Raw genomic sequence first — 17,562 nt, forward strand, 5'->3', positions numbered from 1 at the left:
AAAGGAAGTGGCTGTCTTTCGAGAGCAAGACCAATAAAGTTTTCAGTCTAAACGACAAGTAACTCCTACTTTCTAAGTGTCACGTTTCACATTTGGGAGCAGACTTTTTTACTTTTTTTACCAAAAGATTTAAATTGCTTTTACTGACATCAAGTATTTCCAGATTTATTTGCACAGTCAATGCTCTAATGCTATATAAAAATGCAACATTGTAAGAAGCCTGCTATATGAATGCTTTGATTTGTTTTAATCTTTTCAAAGGAATAGTTTTCTCCCCCCACCCTCAAGAGAAGAAGAGTTGCAATTTTTTGGTCGTTTTTCCAGGGAGGAAAAGTAAACTATGTGTTGACTGGGGACGTGAGATATTCTCTGCCACAATTTGAGCAGCAGAGTTGATGGGGACAGGTTTGGAGGCTGGCAAGGACAGAGTCAGAAAAGTGGAGGACTGACTCTGAGGTCCAGGGTGCAGAATTCTCAACGGGAGTGGATGAGAGATAATATTTAAGTCCACAGAAGAATCAGAGGAGCACAGCCACTTAGGGAGACCTGACACCAGCTCTTCAGTTTCTCACTGAGGATCCCTGCCTGGGAGATGGAGCCATGGCTGCAGCATGGTTGAAAGGATTTCTGTGATGCAAAGAGGAAATAGGTACTTCGGACTTTTAGAGAGAGTGAAAGGAACAGTCACACACACCCCCAATTTACCCCTGTAAAGCCCAATGAAGTAATGGTCAAAGGGTAAATATTTGCAACTGGATCCATAGAAATAGTTCTTGTGCATTTATTAGTGTCCTTTATTTAGTTTATCTTGAACTTGGGAGAGAGTTCTCAAGGATATGTTGGGTCATTTTGAAACTGTGTGTTCTTTCCTTAAAATGATCAAAGGGAACTGCTTATTATCCAAGGTCAACTTATTAACTGGAAGCAGAATATCCCCCAATTACAGCATCTCTTGAATGTAGTTCTTACAGAGCTCTAGGCAAAGGGCACGATGGGCAGGGAGGAAGATGTGTATTAAAAGCAATCTTAGGTTCTGAGTTTGGTCTCCAGCTAACTAGCTCAGCAACCTTGGGCAAACCCTCTCACCTTTCTGTGTTTGTTTCCTCACTTGCAAAATGAAGTAAGATGGGGCAACTCCAACAACCCCTTTATTTCTCCCAAGGTTTGTAGAACTGTTCGATTACTGCATGCGTGCAATGATTTACATTCATCCTCTTTGAAATAATGGAGCTCATTTGCTAGGATCTCCCGCTCCCTGTATTTCTGTTAAAAAGATCCAGCAGCCTTTGATATCATTCTCTCTACTTCCTAGGGAATTACAGGTATAATATCATTTGATTTTGTGGTCAGAAGCTGTCACTGGATGCCTTCTGCTTTTCCGCAATGCTATCAGAGCTGAATCCTACAGCAGATAAGTGAAAGATGAAATAAGATGGGTTGACAAGAGGACAGTTTGTGGATACAAGCTTTTTGAGAAAAGCCATCAGAAAAGAAAAAAAGACTTTTTCTCCATCCGGGAGAGTATTAAAATATTTCTTGTAAGATCATGTGACAAAGGAAAGGTATATAGTACTTTCTGAACACCTGCTATATGCTGGGCACAGGTTAGACACTTTTACACAAAATGAAGGTGTTTAATTCCCATTTTGTAGTTATCACAAAAGGGTTAAACACCCTTACCAAATTCACTCAGTAAGGTGAGTGACACTACTGAGATTTTCACCCAGGCATTTATGCCAGAGAACACTAAAAATTCAATAAACACATACGAGCTTCTACAGCCTCATCTACTTATCTCCTCCCTTCTTAGAGTAGATTTCAATCAGCAGTGCACGTCTCTGTGTTAGTACACATGGAAATGTCTCATCCACATTAGCTGCTGGTTTATGTTCATGATTGTAGCCTCCCATAAATGAATCAATCCAACATTTCCCTGTTATTTTTCACTATTAAATATGATCCTATAGTAGTATCCTTGGACCTGTCCATCTGTTCATACATAATGGTGTTTTTTCTGGATAGATTTTAAAATGTAATCATGCATCTGTACATAGGTCTATGTGTATACAAACCTATGATATATGTACATATATATATATATACACATATATAATGTTTACCACATATATTTATGTATCTGTGTATATACGCACATATATGCATTTTTTTTTTTTTTTGTACTGGGACTCAAACTCAGGACCTTCTGATGGCCGGGCACATGGGATGCCACTGAGCTACATTCCCATCCCTCTGAATTTTAAAAGATCCTGCCAAATTACCGTTCCAAACTCCTGTGCCAGATAATATTCATTACCCCCACCATTGTATGAAATGTTCTACTTCTTTCATACTGTTACCAGTGCCTACTGTCATCCAGTTTGGAACTGGCCATGCTATTGTTATGTTACTTTCTCGTGCACAGGCCCCTGATCACAGGTGAGTCTGAGCACCTCTTTTGTTACTTTCCTCCAGAAAAGAATCATAGTGCTTGAAGGAAGACCAAGGTAGCCTTGCCCTGTGTTAAGTACAGAGCCAGTGGGTGTCTCCCGATGAGGAGATTTGGAGATATTGGAGTGGAAGGGGTATTAGAGCACATTATCAGTAAGATTCACTTGGTGGTGAAAAGGAGGCTACGCAGTCTGCTTAAGCATGTAAGTGGTGATGCTCAAATCCGTCAGAATACTAACCCTGAAATCAGGTCTGAATTTACAGCTATAATATCTATCTTTGGATTCCGTTTTATGTTTTTCCCCGTGATTTATGTACGTACCTTCCTTAGCATCCCATATCTCAAGCAACATAAATGTATTAAAGTAATGGAATTTAGCAAATATGTTACAGTTACCATCTTTGTTCCCAAGAGGGAATTTGGAAATCTGACAAATATTATAGCTTTCATTTTCAAGACCCATTTTCTGAGCAGTTTCACTAACAAGTCTCCTGATTTACCACACCATTAACAAAAATAATTCTTTCTGGACAGCAGTAAAAGGGGTGGATTAGCACAATTTACAGCCTTCTTGAGATACATAGAAGGTACCTGTTAAGAAAAAAAAAGGGACAGGTTTTTGATTAACTGATGCAGTGACTTGCTTTTAAGACATGTGAGTTTGTTCTCTGTAAGCCCATCTATTAAGGGCAGTGTCCCTCAAAGAGGAAGCCTGCCATCGCCCAGTGTCCGGGCACCCTCTTGTGCTTGCCAACAGTGATTAGGAATTACTTAGTTGCTGACAGCCCTGGCTCACTGATTGAAAGAGAAAATACTTTCCACTTCAAGCTGAGGACATTGTGCCTACTTTCCCCCCATTTACATGAAACATTATCTGAAGACAATCTTTTGAATCTGCATGCAATGGTGCACAGAGTTCAAGAAGAAAATTTCCTGCAATAAGCAGAGCTGGGATGGTTCCGAGCCCAGGACAGCGGCTCATTAGGCATACCTGTCCTTCTTATTTGCTAAAGGCAGAGAGGAAATAATGTCAGATAGGAGGAAAATGAGTGAATCCTGTCAGGAAGGGAGATGTACACCTATGAGGAAAGCTTGAGAAAGTTTCCTCTGAACCCTAGGAACTTTGTCTCCTCAACAAAGAGGATCTCAGAGGATTTAGAGCACCCGCTGAAATGGTCTCCTGTGACTCTGAAAGAGAGATGTCCCTTCGACAAGAAGATATAAGTAATGTGGCCATGGATGGAGGTGACTGGCTCATTCCAGGCTGTGGCATGAGCCAACAACTCTGAGATGATTCTCAGCCCTGCTTCTTCCCTTTCTTTCTTGCAGTAGGAGAGATCCTTCTTGCAATAAGAAGAATCTCCCTGAGAAAACAGAGGTAAAGACACATTGGAAAGGTCTTAGTGATCGTATAAAGTCCCTGAGAAGGGAAGAATGGGTAGATATCAAAACAGCGAGAAGTCAGTATTGAGGTGTCAAATGGTGACTGAGTGACAGAAGGTGGCAACTACTTTAAAGGTTTCTCTCGTTGTTCCGCATTTTAGAGACAGTCGACCCTCTGTGATTTCAGGGAAACGGTGATCCACCTCAGGTCTTGCCCCAGTAGAACAAGCACTCAGTTTGGCCTCCAGAGAGGATGCTTCTGACTCAGAAGCACTTGATGGTAGTTTCGGGGTACCTTATGTCCCAAAGAACCTCGCACATCTGGGGGGCATGGAGTAATGTGGGGGGAAATGTGGAGTAATATAAGATGGAAATTGGACTGTTCCAATTGGACAATCTGTTGATTTGTCCTAAGTAAATTAATACATTGGAACTCAGAGAGACATTTTCCAGCCAGGGCAGATAAGGGATCTGCATGGTTAACAAACAAGGGTACCATTCTTGGGGAAGGGATCTGAGACACAGATTAGTAGAGATCTCTTTTTTTCGGGGGGAGGAAGTACCAGGGATCAAACTAGGGTCCTTGTGCTTGCAAGGCAGGCAGCGGAACCACTGAGCTAAATCCCTGGCCCTAGTTGGGGTTTCTGAGAGGTGCTGTCCCTCTTCCTGGGATCAGAACCATGGTACAAGTGAGGCTGCCATGCCCTGTTTCTGACCCCCATATCCAGCTGGAGTTGCATTCCTCTTAAGATGCAGAGACAAAACCTTTATTGACTGATGTGGACTCTCCTATGCATCAAAAGGCTCAGAGCTGCATTAGCTGACAGGTTCCTTTCAAGTGTAGAAAGTGCTTCTCTATAGATAGTGCTCAGAGCTACCTGGGGTTAAGATAAAAGGCTTCAAAAAAGGTGACTGCTTGTGAAGGCTGCTGTGGCCATTCGCTTTGGTGCTTTAGCCATGCCGGCCCCAAGTTGGGCCAGGCTTGACATATCTCTCCGTTGCCTGGGAACCTGGGAAACACAGAGGGCCAAGCCTTCATCACTGAAACCAGATTCCTGAGTCCACACAGCCTGATATCGCCTCTTCCACCGTGGATAAATTAGTGACACCCAAACTGGTTGTGGGAAATTGGATTTATAGCTGGTTGTCAGAAGCACAGGTCACATCTGAACTTTTGACTAATTTCTGATGGGGCGGGGAGCTCTTCTGGGACTGCACCCTCCACCTGTGTGGTCTGACCCATTCTGTAGGTGACAGCGTCAGAACAAACTAGAACACGCCCCTAGCTGGTGTCCACTGGGGAGTTTCTTGGTGTGTGGGGTTCTGCTACCTAGCCTTGTGCCACAATGTCCTGCTGAGCCAGAGTCGAATAAACACTTTGGTTTTCCCCATCCTTACTGGCCCAGAGATCTCACTTAAATACTCATTTCTTCTCAGCTGAAAGTACCCTGTGGCCCTGTGTAGTGCACAGTAGGATACAAGGAAGCTTTGGCTGGTCAGCAGCCAGCTCAGGGAAAAGTGGAAGAAGAACCAAAGACCCCAGTGAGGGCAGAAAGTGAACCCTCCATGTCATGGCTTCACAGATCAATGGTCACAGGATCAGAGACATTGACCTGTCTTTTGCCCTGTGCCTCAGTTTCCTCACCTGAACATTATAGATAATAATGGCATATACTTCTTTTTTATTATGATTTCTGGGATGGAACTGGGTCTTTGCACATGCTAGGCAAGTGCTGTCCTGTGGGGCTATGTGCCCAGCCAAATGGCATGTACTTTGGGGAGTGGGGGGGTTGTGTGGAGTGAATGAGCTGTGTGTGTGTGTGTGTGTGTGTGTGTGAGGTGCTCAGAATGGTGACCAGAATTTAGACATTGCTTGATAAATGTTAGTTGTTAGTTCCATTTTCCAGAAACAAGCTGCTTTCATCGGAGCACACCAATTTCAAAAGGAAATCAGGTGGGAAGAGTGAATAGTTGGAATTCTGCACCCAAATACTTTAGGATACAGCTCCATTTGTAGTCTCTTTCTCTTCTGGTCCTGGGTATCCTTTGCCGATCTCCTGTGATGATTAGTGTTCCTAATAGTAGATTGTCGCTTTGCTGGGTACCATTTGTTGACCACTCATTATACTGCAAAGTCTCAGCAGCTTTAATTACAATAATTTGAGGTTTGTTCAAACCATTACATTTCTGATAGTTCATGGATGCTTTTAATTTAATTATATGCCGTTTAACACCACAGATGACTGTTGGGAAAAGACAAAACACTGTTCTTTCTGAATGCAACACACATGTTTAGGACTGATAAAGTACAATACTGTTCTGTTTCAGAATAGGAAGAAATGTATTACAGAGTGATGGCAGCAAGTGGACGCTGGGAAGCCTTGGTCTGGGGCATTGTTGCCAGAAACAGGCTGGGTTCTGTTTAAGGGAAGGTTGTGTGAGGGTGTGCGTGGTTTGCAAATCCTCTGGTGGACATAAAAGGTGCTAGCGCTGGGGGAACACTTTTGTGACGTCACACTAGGTGCCCGAGGAAGGTCTCACTGAAAAACTGGCAGTTGAACTAAGTCCTGACTGAAGCTAAGGGATGGAGGGTACAGGTGGGGGGTCACAGTCCCTCCAGAGAAGTGAGAGTAGAGTGTGCATGGTGTAGTTCAAGGAACCCAAGGAGGACACACAGAATGAGGAAGGATAATAGAAAAGCAAGGGCACAGTGAGAGTCACAGAAAGCCGTTGGCCCCAGGCCCATCAGTAAGGTCTTTATTTTGTCATCAGTGTTGAGGGCACCACCACAATGCCCCCTGTGGGGCTCAGCAGGGCGCAAGCCCCAGTCTGTGCTCTCTTGAACTTCTGCAGGGGTAGGAGCGATGCTGCTACAAATGGAGAAAGCACAGACTTTAAGGGGCCTCCAGAGCAGGGGAATACATGGTGTAAAGGAGAAAAGACAAATAATCCTCCCTATAAGGGTGGAAATAAATCAGCCAAGTTCATTGGTCACAGTGCAGCTAAGTTTTGTGCACAGAGAGTGCTGAAATGCCCCTGTGCAGTATGCGTGCCTCCTTTGTGACTGCCGTCCACCTCTTCTCCACCAAGACCATGGTGCGTGGCCATTCCTCTTTCTGACCATGACTCTGACCTTGGAGGAACCACCCCCTCCCAAGTATCCATCCAACCCCCTGTGCCCCGTGGCCGTCTGGGTGGGCCCTCCCCTCCTGGCTCAGCATACTGACTTGCTGCTCTTTGGGTCTCAGTGTATTCACTCGTAGGGATATATTTCTGCTAAATCCAGTGCTTCTGTACACATACCCCAGTGAAATTCACACTCTGGGTTCTGGCTGCCTCCAAGGGGAAAGGATGATGAATATGACAGTGATGAAATATTCATACACATACTGATACAGTTATATTTAAAGGCATGGGTGTATACATACATTAAGAGATACATGTATTCATAGTTATATATAAATGCATGCATGCATGTGTTCATGAATTTGCATACGCATCTACGCTTATACACACACACATGAATATGCCTGCCATTATACATACATACATAAATGTTTATGTGTAATTAAATGGGCTTATGAATAGATTAGGATCTAGACACATGCGTGTTTCATGAATTTCCATTTGCATGACTCTATACACAGTTGACATATGTTTGTATGTGAATTCACATTTGCAGCCATAGCTGGATTGTGATGTGTGTGAACATGCATGTATTTTAGAAAAACTAACTGTACAGAAGCTTCATAACCTGGTTTTCCTTCTTATGTACATCACAACCTTGCTGTGCATGTGCCACCATTATTCTTGTTCCATAGATAAGAAATTTGAGGCTGTAAAAGTTTAAATTTTTTGCTTAAGGTCACACATCTAGTAAGGGATGAATATGACACTCAAACCAGGTACTAAAATCTAAAATAGTCCTCTCCATTTCAAGGCTTAAATGATATTAGCAGAAAGGGAGAAGAACAGCAACAAAAAAGTGAATAAACCATGTCTGGTCCTTGAGCTACTCCCAGAAAATGCATGTGGAGAAGTGATTCATGTTTCAGGATAATGCCCATAAAAGGAAAATACAGATTTATCTGAGAACATAGAAGGGAAGGTGGCATTTCAGGTGGCTCTCAATGGTTGGGTAGGAGTTTTGTAGAAACGTTGGAGGAGCTAAGGGTTTGGTATTCCGTTAAAGGTATAGTGTCTTAGTCACTTTCTTCTTTCTGGGACAAAATAATACCCGATACCTATAACTTAAGAGAGGAGAGGTTTATTTTGGCCTACGGTTTGATGAGTTTCAGTCCATTGTTGGTCAGCTGAGGTGCAGAAAGTGCACGGTGGAAAGGCCTGGGCACAGGACAGCTGCTCATGTCACGGTGGTCAGGAAGCCGAGAGAGAAGGGAGGAGCCGGGAGGGGGATGCGCCCTTCCAGTGACCGGCCTCGTCTCACCGGGACCTATCTCCTAACAGCACATTTGGCTATGAATGCATTGGATTAACCCACTAATAAGTAAAGCATTCCCATGGTCCATTCACCTTCCAAAAGTCCCACCTCTGCATGCATTAAGCGTTTATGGGACACTCTAGACCTAAAGCATAGCATGTAGGTATCATTACAGCCAGATAGCTCACGTCTGCCTTGTAGAGGCGCTCAGAGATCCAGGGAACCTGTGGTTCAACAGCTACAGCCATTTACAAAGAGAGGCTGCAGGGGCACCTTGCACCTGCCCACAGGCGCCTCTCAGGGCACCAACGAGGATCTCAGGCCCATCTCCGCAGGCTGTCTCTCTATCTCTGCCGACCTTTGCCTCTTCATGTTCATGTGTCTGCGTGAAAACACCAGCGCTGCTGTAAGGGGTGCCTTAACTTTGAATAAGAAAGAGAACACAGTTAAAGGCAAAATGAGTTGTGCCTTCAGAAAACATTTTCAATGGCAGAGCGCGTTCCCCTTGGAGCACTTTCTGAGGCTTGGTAATCGCTGGCTGCTGCTTTGCCGGGAGGTGCTTTCGAAGACTGCGGACATTCAGCAGAACCGCCGAGCATATGTGATTGCTTCTGCTTATTCAATACTAAGAAATACAAGATTGAGTTTTATGAGAGAGAAAAAAGATGCACATTTCCCACACAGCCTGGGTAGGTTTCATTGTCAGTGGTGTTTTTATTACTTCAAAGTAATCTTCTGATTGCTAAGTGAGTAATCCCGTGATTACAGAAGCAATCAATTAATTGATCTAAATTAATCGGATAACATATTTTATCCTGCTAAGCATGAAGGTAGATCTCAAGTAAATTTCCAGATAAAGGAGGCATCAAACCTTTATAGCCCCCGGCTAGGTATAGTGACACAGATCCCAGTTGAAAATGCCTGCTCCCAAGCACACAATGCTAGATTTAACATGCGAGGATCGAGGCACCAAGGTGCTCATGAATTCACCTCCTCAAGGGTCCCTGAACTGCCAGCGTGCCTCCCTCCCTCCCACCCTGTCCCAGGGCTTCCCTGTCGGAGACTAGTCTTCCCCAGCTCTTCACTGCCTCCCTTCCGGGTCTCTAGCCACACTGCATCCTAGGGATGACTGCCTGGGACTCAGGGGACATCTGGACCCCGCGTGGATGATGAAAGAGTTAATCCAAAGGAGATGCTACCACGCGGGGACCAAAGACTGCTGAAAGGTTGGGAGGCATTTTCCGGCTTCTCTCCTTCCAGCTCCCCTCCCTCCCTTCTTCCCTTCTTCAAAGCATACTGAGTGCCATGATTTACGAGGCACTTCTTAGTATACCGAGGAACAGAACAGCAAAGATGCTTGCGCTTATAGCACTGAACTTTTGGCGGAAGAGACAAATGAGGCATAGAAGAAAGGCGAAAGTCACATGGTCTTTTGGGACGCAGTAAGCGTGATGGGTGCAGCAGAAGCAGCACAGAGCAAGGGTTGGAGTGGAGCGCGAGGGCCGCGGACAGGCAGCTTCCTAGTGCTCAGAGTGGGCTGAGACCTCACACCTCACAGGCAGAGTAGCAGATGTAGAGGACGCACAGACGTCAGATGGCCACAAGTGGACCCCTGCTCTGCTCCACGCCTGTCATTTACATGAACACGTCACCAACTCAGTCTTCATCTGTAACACAGGAATAATGGTGTCTGCCATGTCCGGAAGTGGGGAGGATTGAATGAGATACCAAACATTGGTTTTTTTCATGCTGTTCCTCATTAAAATGAAAACCCCATCACAAAGAGTTTGAAACAGTCAGCAGCACCTGTAAAGCATCAAGCACAGGGCCTGGCACATGCCGGCATTCGGTACATGTACCATCCGCAAACAGCCACGGCAGGAGCTCACGTGTTGCCCCCTTATAATGTGTTAAATGTTGTTCTCAGCACTCCATTTAATCCTCACAACCCTAGGAGACAGAATCTTTATGTCCGTTATAGTTATGAAAGTAAGGCATAGAGAACGGAAGTAATTTTCTGAAGGTCTTTTGTTTTGTTTTGTTTTTTGTTTATTTAGCAGTGCTGGGGATAAAATTCTTAAGGTCCTACAATCAGTTAATGGTAGAGGCAGGACCTGAACCTACCTCCTGCTTCTGTAGCTGTGCTGCAGTTATTTTCAGGTCCTACAAAAATAAGCCATTCATTCATTCAACAAATATTAATTGATCATCTACTGTGGCAGGTCTTTGAGACATACTGGAGAGCCAGAGGCAAATGGGTGAGATAGGATCCCTTCCCCAAAATAGTCTTTTGGGGGGGCAGTTTTTGAACTCAGGTCCTGTGCTTGCGAGGCAGGCGGCAGAAATCCCCAGCCCCCCTAAAATATTATTGATATTAATGTGAGACTCAATTTATCTACCCTAGGGATTTGGATCTGCAAGAAAATTCTTTGGTAAGGACCACATAACCATGCCCTTCTGCATGTGGCCCTGAATGTAAATGTCTTACCACTTTGTGGACCGGGAGCCCTGATGCTTAACTGAAAATGTGTCCGATGAAGCCTGCCTGATGAAACCCGCTCTGTTTCTGCTGGAGTCCTTTGCAGTAAGTCAGTGGGACCTGCCTGTATCGGTGAGGCTGAGCCTCATGACTTTTAGACCGTGGTCTCCTCATTACATGAAGCCATCAAGTATTATTGGCAAGCTGGAGACCGGGCACTGTCAGAGAGGGATTGGCTCTGTGGAAGGTTGCAAGCTGATGACTATTTAATCCTTGAACTTCGACAGCACGATATTAGTTGGAGGTCTGTAATGCATGCACAGTTCTCATCTGACATTTTCCTCCATATCATTATTTTTCTAGTTTTACTTTCAAATTCCCCATAGGATCATTGACATGAAATTCTAAGGGGAAATTTGGAAGCTTAATGACTATTTAAAGCAAATGAGTAGGTGTCCTTTCCAGGAGGAAATTACCTTTATGATATTGGCATAAGGCTATTTTAAAAATTTATGCCAACAAGGAGGCAACTTGAGGTAGATGACTGGAGTCCCCAGGCCTGATTGGCCTGGGCAGCCTGTGCCTCTGGCCCTGTGTGAGCTGTGTGGCCTGGCAAGTCAGGATCATGGTGCAAAGACCTGCTCTCTCTGCTCCTTCTTCCATGGTCAGTTATTCAAAGTCTTGACCACCCCATCATATGTTGAGCACAGACCACCATGGAGCTTGCTACTGGGCTGTCATCAAGTGAGCACTTGTAGCTTTCAGAGCTCTAAACATACATAAGTGACTTGAGAGAAGGAGAGCCCTGAATGACAAAGGGCTCTGACCCTGCTTGCAGTTGGGGGTGTTCATGGAGTAAGTACTTCTCTGCAAAGAGATATTTACTCTGGATCCCTAATGACGCATAAGACTTAGAGAAGCCAAGGGGGTTAGGTGAGAGAAGATGTTTTTAGAAAGAGGGGCTATCAAAGAGTGTTTCCCTTAGGATCACCCTTGCTTTATAAACCTGGGGCTCAGAGATTGAGCAGTATGAGAAGGGGCAGCAAGGGAAACATACTCTCCATTGACCCCTCCTCCCACACAGAGCCAAGGCATCTTCCTTGGTGGTACTTATAACTAACGTGAAGTAAGTGGGGCATCCATTGCTTCAAGGGCTCACTTGACTTTCCACAGATGTCAGCCTCACCCAAATTGGAAAGTGCCATCAGCAATGATCAGTAGACCACCTATGATCACAAGGGGATGCGTTGCTGCAGTATTTGCAGTAACAAAACAAACAAGCAAACATTTACATAAGATGTGATGAACCCCAGGGCTCTATCAGGGATCAGGGGTTGAATGAGCAGAGGTACATCTGAAGGAGTGAGAACCTCCAGCTCTGAAAGCAGGCAGGGAAATGGCCATGGGCTTTTTAGTAATAATACCAAGATAGACCGTTAGGGAGAAAAGTAAGATGGGGGAAACTGTGCATCACAGAAAAAGAGACATACATATTTATGGATGAATTTAATTTTTAAAAAAGAAAACAAGATAAATCATACTATTCTTTTTTGTTTTGTTTTGTTTTTTGTTTTTTCAGACAGGATCTCACTATGTAGTTTAGACTTACCTGGAACTCACTTTGGAGCCCAGGATGGCCTTGAACTCAGAGCAATCCTCCGGCTTCAGCCTCCCGAGTGCTGGGATTACAGGCATGCGCCACCACACCTGGCCATACTATTCTTTTAAAATGGTTACTGTTGTTATATCTATTCCTATTGGAAAAGTTAGTGGACTAAAATGTCAACCCCACTTTATCTTTGTCTCCATTGTCTAGGGATTGTCTGAACTCAGCAAAGTGGCCTCACTCAGGGTCTCTCGAGTGCTAGAGGCCAGTGGGCAAAGCTGGATATCTGGAAGTTGCCGCACTCATGTACCCCAAGTTTGAGCTGGAGACCCAAACAGGAGGAAGAGCTGGGGCCCACTGGATAGTTCTGTCTCTCCATGGTGTCTCCAGCCAAGACTTCCAGGCAGCTGGAGTCCCTGCAAGATAGCCCAGGGCTCCCAAAGTCTGTGCTGAGACAGACTGGTTAAGCTACGTTGGCCTTTATGTCACAAAAGTCACATAGAGGCATTGCTGTCATTTTCTGTATTCTTTTGCATTTCTAAGGCCCATGGTTAAGGGCAACTTAAAACAAGAACAAAAGCAAAATCTATGAAAGGGGACTCTTAAACTGATTTTTGTAAAATCAAAATGTAAAGCCAAGGCATAATTGTCTAATTTCAAGCAGAATTAAGAGTTTTGAGGTGTGGGAGAAAGAAAATACAAATATTAGATCAATTAAGTTAATTAAAAGGTTAGCGGCTTTGAAGTGAGATTGTCAATATCAATTCACTATATTTTATCTTTGAAATCCACATATTCTATCTCTGTCTACTGAAAAGGCCTAGAAATGGTAACTAATCCATACCAATAAGCCACTTATAGAAGAATAACAGTCTCTATTCACATTTGTCAGCAAAAGAAAACAAACTTCCTTCCTTAGGAAAATGGTAGATTTCATGTCTGCAGCTGGAAGTGAAGAAGCTAAATCGGTAAAATCATATATTAAAAAAATAGGGAAGTTGGGCTGACCATGTATCTCAATGAAAAGCATTTGCCTCGCAAGTGGAAAGCTGTGGATTTCATCCTTAGCATGAAAAAAACCATAAATTTTCTGATGTGATTAAATCATGCCATTAGAGAAGCCAATAGCTGTATCCATAAAGGAGATGGTTTGAACCCCAAAACATTTTTGATAATTTATTTAAACTCATTGTTTCAGTTAGTTGATAGAGGCCAATTCATTATTTGAGAAAGTGAAGGGAAAGAAGCAGACACCTATTCTGCCTTCCATGTAAGGACTCCATGTCTAGGTGAAGAAATGACAGGGTATTGGGAATTTCCAAGCCTTAATTAATGAACATAGATGATGACCATTGAGAGCTGCTAGCATTATAAAAAGACATCACCACACCAGGCATTTGTCATACCTGAAGGAATTCCACAACCCACCTGGTCTTGAGCCCAAACCACTAAATCTGAATTAGATCAGACCTGCAGTCTAAAACGGGCCATCCATAGGAAGCACAGTGGACAAGTGAACGGGCTAAGTGATACCACAAGGATGCCATCAGCAAAACTAATGCTGTGAAAACTCCCCAGATTATTCAACAAAAAGTTGAATATATATTTATTTAATATAATGTTGATTGGATATTAAATAGTAGTTCAACCCTGAATATTCAGAATATATTTATTGAATTTAAAAATTCAAGAGATAATATCCATCATGTCTGGTTCAAAAATACTTCAGAAAAGAGCTTCAGTCTTTTACAGACACTTTGTAAATATTTATAGGTGAAATGCTATCTGAAATGTTTTGTAATGCAGTCTGGAGGGAGGTTCGTGGGCATTCACATGAACCAGAGGCAGCTGTGAGGAGTGTCAAGGTTGAGTGAGAGGACAGGTTCATTGTATAATTCTCTCCATGTTTGCATTTCCTTGAAATCTTGAGTAGAGAAAATTGAGCAAAGTGATGATGATGATGATGATGATGATGATTAGCCAGAGTATAGGTCTTTGCTCTTTGTCACATGGCTTTCCATGTGTGACTTTGGTTAGTGAATATCAGGAAATGGCCAGTAGCACAGAGGTCTCACCTTAGCCTGCCGGGAAAAGTGAGCTGCACCCTACCACTTGGCCATGCTCACAGATTTGTCACAGCTGACTTCACCAGGAAAATGCCAGGGAATCATTTTGCATTTTGCCACCTTTAAATAATGCCTCACTTTCTAAGAAAAATGTGTCTCAATTTGTTTGTTTTCAATCCTTTGAAAAAAATAAAAGAAAAAGGAAACACTTCTCATTAGCTGAAAAGTGTTCTTGATTCAATTTTGAATTTAGTGACTAGTGAGGACCCAAATCTCCTTGGCCTATTTCTCCTGGATCTAACCAATTTAGCAAACATTTTTGAGATGTATTGTCTGCTGAGGGAGAGATGATTCTGATTCTGAATTACTTTGCTATAAATAGCTACACAGGAACCAAATGAAAATCTGAAACCAGAGGGTTGCTTTTGCATGAAGTCAGACTATTTTAAGACTGCAGTGCCTCCTGGATGGCAGGAGGCTCAAATTGTCCAAGTCAAAATCCTGCTTTTAATAATGAATGGTGACGAGGATATAAAATGGCCCTCTGAGTTTTGTTCTCTATATGCAATCTCAAATTCAATCCCCAACTTGAAGCACTGATAAAAATAACATTTTAGTAATTTTAAATTATTTTGATTTGCACGTGATCAGAATCCCTATCATTTAAAAAGAAATAGGTGCTTTTACTATATGTGTATATGTAAAAGTCCTCCACAAAAGTTAATTTACAGTGCTCATCTCAGAAATAGAATCCCAATCACTTCTGCACCGAAGCACTTATGGAGAGGGGTAGGTGAAGTGCTCCAGTAATTTTAAATTGCTTTGTACCATGAAAAGTGCCTGGAAATTAAAGAATATGGCAATTTCTTTCACAACCTTTTTTGATTTGTAAGTAACTTGGTGGATTTGCTGGTGAAACAGTTTGACAGGTGCCTGAGTTCGTATAGAGCAGGAGTATACACATCTCAGCATGATTAAAATATGGGATTTGCAGACATCAACCCCCAGAAGGGTGAGGTGGGTCTTCACGTGTGAACCAATGAGATGCTGAGGAAGACTATAGCTGACTCTCAGGGGCTAAGGATGCACATTTGAGTTAATTATAGAAAAAAATGCCACATGGCTGGCTTTAGAAAGATTCATCAAGCCCCTGGCATCTTCTGCTTAGCCTCTGATGATAAAATGAAGGTCGCTTTTATCTGTGGACACGTGGGCTCCTATTTTACCCAAGTGATGCAGCTTTAGGCTTACCCTGTGGGTGCTCATTTCTTAAAAATGACAATTTGTGAAAATATGCTTGGGTTTTTATGAAGGGCATGAGGCACACACCTGTAATCACAGCATTCTGGAGACTGAGGCAGGAGGATAGCCACAAGTTTGAGGCTACATGGTGAGTTTAAGACCAACCCAAACTGCATAATAAAACCTGCCTCAAAACATATAAAAACAAAAAAAGGAAGTGCTAGAGAGAGTTTAGTTTTGCCATTTTCTAGAAGATAGTGACTCCTCTCTGATAGAATGTTTTCACCTTTACTGTTCTGGACAGGAATGTATTGTTTAAACACAAGAAGGCATTAGGTATGGGCTCTGGGAACAGCTGCAGTCTTTGAGGTACTAAGGAGTCAAGCAAGGTTCTGGGCAACCCAAAGGATGAGGGAGATGGAGCTGAAGTTGTTCGTGGGTGAGCTGACAATGCAATGGATTTCAGGATGCAGCAGCAGTGTGAGTCTTAGGTTCTGCAGTGAGAATGGACTGAGGAAAGAGTCCTGCCACTTTTAGAAGTATATTGTAGAACAGAGGTGATCTGTAGACAAAGCTTGAGTGGCTTCCTGGTGGACAATGTCTGAGCTATTTTATCTTTGACTTTAGGAGTCATCACTGTTTGGGACACTGAGGAGGGACATGATTGGGGATGATTGTGTCTAAAACTGCTTTTAAAACATCTTTAGCATTGATACCCCTTTCTACTTAAGAGGAATAGGCCAGATATTGCCTAGACTATTTGAGCAGGACAACGTTAAAGGGCAAATAATAGAATAAGGGTACGGCATGGAGGCAGAAGTTCCTGACTGTTCACTGACATGTTCATCTGATAGAAGTTGAATACTCTACCTGGGAAAGTCAGACAGGAGTAGAATAACTACCACTTAGTTTGCTCCACACCACAGCATTTTTAGCACCGAATGTCATGTCTGGGTGTCTCATTTCTGGGCAGAATCAGCTGCTCATTCTCTTAGGAGACGGTAAGGAGATACATTTTCTGGCCAAGTGTAGTCTGAAAGTTACACTCTGTTGAGTTTGATTAGAAAGATTTGCACTAGGATATGCTTGCTGTACCGTCTCAGAATCCTCTGAGGCTGAATGTAAGGAGAGTGTGCAGAGGTAAAAGAGGAAGCTGGTCCTTGACACCTGCCTCTCCATGGAAACATCTTTGGCCTCCAATACTGGCCGGTTGCTAAAGTCCTATGGACCGGAGGCTTCCACAGAAATTGGATACGTTTAGGCTAGAGTGATGGGCTTTGGAAAAAGGAGGATCCAAGATACTAAGGAATGTGCGGCAAGCATTGTGCAAAGAGGTAAGAATGGTCCCTGGGAAATGTTAGAAGGTGTGGGCGTAACATTTTCTTTTGTTGGAGTCCAGTCCCTTAGGAGGCTGCCTATCTACATGCTTGTGTAGACTGAGAAAGCACCATAAAGGAGGTGTAAATATTTTAGACTTCACTTCTTGTTCCCTCTTCCCCTACCCCATAGCTCTTCTCCGTGGGGCCCTAGATTAAAGGAGCATATGGGCTTTAATGCCACCTGGCTGGGGTGATGAAACTGGAAACAGGTGCCTTGGGAGCCTGTCTGCTTCCCTTTTAAACCATTTACACACTCTTAGGTGCTACACACTTCCCAGACCAGGGGGGCCAGAATTGCATTTACCTTTATCCCATTTCTGCTGTCACTGCTACCCAAGAGGAAATAATTTAATTTGGGGCTGCAGGGTAGGGCAGGAAAATCCAGCAAAAACCCAGAGAAAATCAGCAGGAAAATTACTAGAAAGGGGAGGGGGTACCCATGGCTGCATATTTCCTAAAAGATGAGTTAATGAAATTGTGCTGCTTCTTATACAGCTGTATTTGGTTTGTTTTACAT

General features: G+C 43.4%; 1 protein-coding gene across 2 annotated transcripts in view; it reads left to right on the top strand.

Moving 5' to 3' along the window:
• Positions 1-17,562, top strand: part of Cdh13 (cadherin 13) — a 962,550-nt gene that overhangs the window by 163,248 nt on the left and 781,740 nt on the right. Inside the window, exon 1 of one of the 2 annotated variants that reach the window (XM_010618348.3) lies at positions 10,710-10,857. The exons of the other annotated variant lie outside the window; for it this stretch is intronic. Coding sequence (XP_010616650.1) covers positions 10,822-10,857 — 36 coding nt within the window. The 5' untranslated portion in view covers positions 10,710-10,821. Of the gene's footprint in view, positions 1-10,709; positions 10,858-17,562 lie in introns of those variants that run through there. 2 annotated transcript variants of the gene reach the window in all.

This window comes from Fukomys damarensis, unplaced genomic scaffold, assembly GCF_012274545.1.
Source record: "Fukomys damarensis isolate Sample0158 unplaced genomic scaffold, DMR_v1.0_HiC HiC_scaffold_32, whole genome shotgun sequence".
Classification (NCBI taxonomy): domain Eukaryota; kingdom Metazoa; phylum Chordata; class Mammalia; order Rodentia; family Bathyergidae; genus Fukomys; species Fukomys damarensis.